General features: G+C 47.5%; 1 protein-coding gene across 1 annotated transcript; it reads left to right on the top strand.

The window, feature by feature from the left end:
* The first annotated feature begins 223 nt into the window (after positions 1 to 223).
* Positions 224 to 2,061, top strand: VHL (von Hippel-Lindau tumor suppressor). Its single transcript, XM_072875560.1, has 3 exons — positions 224 to 474; positions 893 to 1,003; positions 1,424 to 2,061. The coding sequence occupies exons 1-3, from the start codon at positions 237 to 239 to the stop codon at positions 1,606 to 1,608; spliced, it is 534 nt and encodes a 177-aa protein (XP_072731661.1). The 5' UTR covers positions 224 to 236; the 3' UTR covers positions 1,609 to 2,061.
* The last annotated feature ends 2,698 nt before the right edge of the window (positions 2,062 to 4,759 follow it).

Raw genomic sequence — 4,759 nt, 5'->3', positions numbered from 1 at the left:
AAACCTCGTTAATTTGGAATGTGGTCTCCCGCTTGATAACCGCAAGCCCCAAGTGCAGGTCAAGGCCCGCTCCAGCAGCCCTGCAGCTGTGTAATCGAGCTGCCGGTACCGCAAGGCCGCGCTCCCGCCGTCCCGGCACCATCTCCTCACAGCCGCCGCGGCAGGGGCGGGGCACTCCCCGCCACGGCGGCCCGGCGACGCGCATGCGCCAGGGGGGCGGTACCGCTCCCTCGCGCATGCGCGTCGCCGGGCCGCCGTGGCAGGGAGCGGATGCGGGGATGTCGCCGCCGGGGCCCGGGCCGGAGGGCGGCGGGCCGTGCCTGCGCTCCGTCAACACGCGTGAGCTCTCCGAGGTCGTCTTCAACAACCGCAGCCCGCGCTCCGTCCTTCCCATCTGGGTGGACTTCGAGGGAAGGCCGCGCTACTACCCGGTCCTGCAGCCGCGCACCGGGCGGATCATGTACAGCTACCGGGGTGGGTGCGCTGGGCCGGGCCGGGGCGGCTGCGGCCTTCCTTCTAGCGGGGCCGCGGCTGCCTGCGAGCACCGGTCGGGTGAGCTCGCGGCGGCGGGCCTCCCCTGGGCTTCCCCGCGGGTGCGGGGATGAAACGCCGCCCTTCGGGGTCAGGGCACGGCAGCCCCGGCCAGCTGCGGGAGGCTGTCCGCGAAGCAGAAGCCTGCTTTCCGTGACCGGGCGGATCGGCTCAGCTCGGCTCCGGAGGCCGCACCGCTTTCCTTTCCTCTCCGCTGCCCTCCTCGGTGAGGAGGCCAGGGCCAAGGCCGTGGCCTCTAAAGGAGAGCTCAGCTGGAGAGCAGATCAGTTCCTTACGAGTGCCCCTCAAAACTCGTCAAAAAGCGGGGTAACTGCTGCTTTTCCACCTTTTTCTCTCCCAGGTCACCTCTGGCTGTTCCGGGACGCGGGGACAAACGATGGACTCCTTGTCAACCAGCAGGAGCTGTTTATAGCAGCTCCTAATGTGAATAAAGCAGACATCACGCTGCCAGGTAAAGGGAACAGGACTGGGTATGCCGTGGGAACGGGTGAATTTTGTACTTGATCTCTTTGGAATTCAATGGAAGGATCTAGTGGGAAATCAAGTACTCAAATAATAAAATCTACTTCAAAAATAGGAAGAGATCGTGAGGCTTTCTAGATTGAGCTGTGTCGTTGCACTGTATTGATTAGAGTTATTGACAGATCTCTCATTTATAGGTGTCTCTGGAGGGTTTCGTAGGGTGCCTCACGACAGGAAACAAGTAGTTCTTTTCCTCTCTTTCTAGTAACTGTAGTGTGTTGTGAAATAGTGCTGCTACGTCTTATGTTCTGTATTCACGTGTTTGGAGAAGTACCGTCTGTGTTTGAGGCAGCAGCTAATGAGAGCCCTTGTGACGAGGTCGTGTGCGTGTGTTTGTTTTTAACCTCAGTGTTCACCCTGAAAGAGAGATGTCTCCAGGTTGTTCGCAGTCTGGTCAAACCGGTGGACTACAGGAAACTGGACATTGTTCAATCATTATATGAAGAGCTGGAAGATCATCCTGATATTAGGAAAGATCTTCAGCGGCTTTCTCTGGAGAGAAGTGAAACATTGAAGAATGGAATTCTGGAATAACATGGTTACTCACTCCAGACTCTTTAAATGGCAAACCACTGAGTTTAAGCAGGGATAGTCACCGTGAAACATGCCAAGAACTAATGTCTGTATTTTAAGTTCTGAAACGTAAACTCAGTTAAATTGACAATGGTAAGTCGGATCCAAACGACTATAAACAGCATGTAGAAGCACGCCAGGTTCCTGATGGTTCAGTTGTTCTTTGCTATGCGTATTGCAAACTGATGGCTCTAGAGGCCTTGGGCGGATGAAGCCCAGAAGTTTTACTGGGACTATCTCGAAACACTGCACAGGGACATAAGATCAGGTCATCTATTTGGAGAATATGCGTGCAGATTAACTTTCATTGTATTAGAAAGTAAATTACACCAAGGATTAATTTAATCCAGACTCTAATGATTATAAGTGGCAGACCAACACCAGTTTTGCTTGAATAAATTGTTTTCAATTGAATTTCACTCTCTCACACTTAGCCTAGATTTGCCTGTGAATCACAAAGCGTGGGGGTGTTTGTGTATGCAAGGGTCTCCATCACCACCTGAGGACCTGACCTGAAATGTTATGTTGGTGGAAAGATGACATGTGTAAATGCTTGGGTTTTTTTCTGCCTCTTACCTTTGCATTTATAAACCCATGTCATATCTGCTCTGAGGCAGACACGTTTTTACGCAGATCATACCTTGAATGCCTTATTTGTCCTTCATGATTGGATTCTTGCCAAGTTGATTTCAAGGTGATCCAACCTAGTCAGCCATACAGACTGGATCCTAGTTTTGGGACACCTTTCTCCTCTGCACCTGCTTCCCCAGCTTCCTGTACAGGCATATCAAGCAGCATTCATAGAAGGGAGATGCTTTGAGTCCTCCCTTTTCCCATGGCAATGCAGTAGTTCATGTAATGGTGGGAGGCCTTTCTGGGGAGCAGGGACCACTCAAGTTGCTGGTGTCCCCTATGGAACAGACCGCAGACTGTATCAGCTCCTACAGGCCTATTGCTAGATCCAGCTCACAAAGAGATCCATGCTTTATTACAGGCTAGATAAGCAGAGAAGACATTTCTTTACCTGTATTCTGTTCCCCCCCGATACCTCAGCCAGAATGTGTATTTGTGTGAATGTATACCCGTACTTCAAAGCAGTGTTGCTTTTGGCAGATGCATGAATTGTCCACCAAGTAACAGATGTAGTGCTGTTCAATGTTAGAAGCAGATTGATAGGAGATTATAGCAGGTCATTTCTGTAGCAGACGTTTCTTTCCGGTTACGCATTCTAAGAAACACAGCTGTGAAACTGAGAATATCAATGTATTCTGTAAGTATTAAATGTCTCCCTTTTTTGTAGACTTGTTTTTCTTACATATTTGAAGTGTATGAATTGATCTTTGACATAAAAATGTAAATCCATGCTAACTTTTTAACTCTAATTCTGTCAAATAACTTCACAGTGCTTGTAACTGTATGGTTGTATTCCTGCAATACTCCTGAAAGTCATTCTAGTTGATCGGCAACAGGTACTTTTGGATTGAGTTTACAAACTGTTCAGCCCCCTGTTGCTGCAGGACTGTGTTGTGGCTAGCACTAAACTGTTCTCATAATCTCAGGCAGTGTCTGTGCATGAACGTAGCTACATTACAATTTCTGCTTTTACCACCTTTTGCAGATCCCTTCCAGAGAAAAGTGAGCCTGTGCAGGCCTCAGGAGTAGACATCAGTAAGTCACCTAGCTCCTAGGGACCCCTTAGGATAGAGGGTGCTGCACAGTGCTCCTGCAGGTGAGTACTGCAGATACCCGAGAGGGATTTCTCTCCTGACATCCTTGTGATGCTGTGCGTTATGACTAACGTGGCGGTACTGCCAGCCAGTTGCAGAAAACTGGCCTGCTTGACTCCGTAGTTTTTCTTTTAATGTAGTAGGTCTTAGGTTTAACAGATCTGTGCATATCACAAACATTCTGTATATTTCTGATTTATGTGGGGTCTGTGATCTCTTCTGTTGCTTATTAGAATAATTTAAATTTATTCCATTAGTCTGTGACTTCTTCCAGTATACAGCCAGTCAGTGATAACTTTCCTAGTACAAGGTTTATCACTGCTAATGGATCAGATTCCTTGGATTCTTGCATGTTAGCAGACAGAAAAGCATACTTACATACCAGTGACTCGCCAAAAACAAACATATGACAACTACCTCATGATCTCATAGCTCATGGGAGTATCCTGTCTTTGCTTAACTTTCAGTTACATCTACTGAATTCCAAGGCAACTTAAACCCTTAGCTAAAGAGCAGCTCCTGATAGGCAACAATTAGTTGTGGATGCTTTGTGTTAATTTGCTGTGGTTCAGCCCATTTTCCAAGGGACGTTTTCTGGCCACTCTTTCGAAAACTGACTTGAGGGTGGTTTGTTACCATGTAGAAATGAACCAAAGCTCCATCAGTCCCTGGACAGCATGACTGATGAGGGTGCACGCAAAGCAGGGAGCATTGGATTGTTCCTCAATGACTGTTCAATTTAAATTGCATAAAAATGCAGAAACAATTGTCAGGGTAGAGACCATCCTTCAACTATGGACTGTCATCTGCAGTCACATACCTACACAGTCTCTCTACCACCTTTCCCTCACCAACTGGTGTTTTAAAAGTGAAACTTATTTAATTATTTGGAACACTGTGTGCATTTACCCACAGAATCCCAAGTAGAAGGTGGCATTTCCCTGAATCCTTGAGGATATGAGTCCTAGGACAGGAATTTTACAAACCCTGCTTCAGTTCTTTAGCTTTAGCATTTCATTTAAGCACAGATGCTGTCCTTGCACAGCAGGCCAGCTGCTCTCGATCCCCTCCTGAGGTGGCAAATGCCTCATTCACAGAACAGAGGCCAGACAGGGACTTTTGGATTCCAGGCAACTGTCTCTAAGTTAGGCACTGTAGCATCTGATTTTTAGTACCGAAGTACATTATTTGGATGTAGCTTCACAACTTTATACTGTCATTTCATTCTGCCAACTGTAGCTGACTACTCTTTGCACAGCCACTAAGAGTACGAATTACTTCATTTTTTAATATTGCTTAATGTATAGCAAGAGGCAATCTATGCTTGAAATCTTATACTTTCCCTAGACAAGATAACAAAGGAAATTCTAATTCCATTTTGCAGA

Source organism: Ciconia boyciana, chromosome 11 (genome assembly GCF_034638445.1).
Source record: "Ciconia boyciana chromosome 11, ASM3463844v1, whole genome shotgun sequence".
Taxonomy (NCBI): domain Eukaryota; kingdom Metazoa; phylum Chordata; class Aves; order Ciconiiformes; family Ciconiidae; genus Ciconia; species Ciconia boyciana.
Note: the sequence above shows the minus strand (reverse complement) of the source record. Positions and strands in the feature narration are given on the sequence as shown.

What these genes read in the sequence shown, in the direction of transcription:
- VHL (XM_072875560.1), top strand. Translation starts at nt 237, where the DNA reads ATGCGCGTCGCCGGGCCGCCGTGGCAGGGAGCGGATGCGGGGATGTCG. An exon ending in GATCATGTACAGCTACCGGG is followed by an intron (nt 475 to 892) that starts GTGGGTGCGCTG and finishes TTTCTCTCCCAG; the next exon opens with GTCACCTCTGGCTGTTCCGG. An exon ending in AGCAGACATCACGCTGCCAG is followed by an intron (nt 1,004 to 1,423) that starts GTAAAGGGAACA and finishes TTTTAACCTCAG; the next exon opens with TGTTCACCCTGAAAGAGAGA.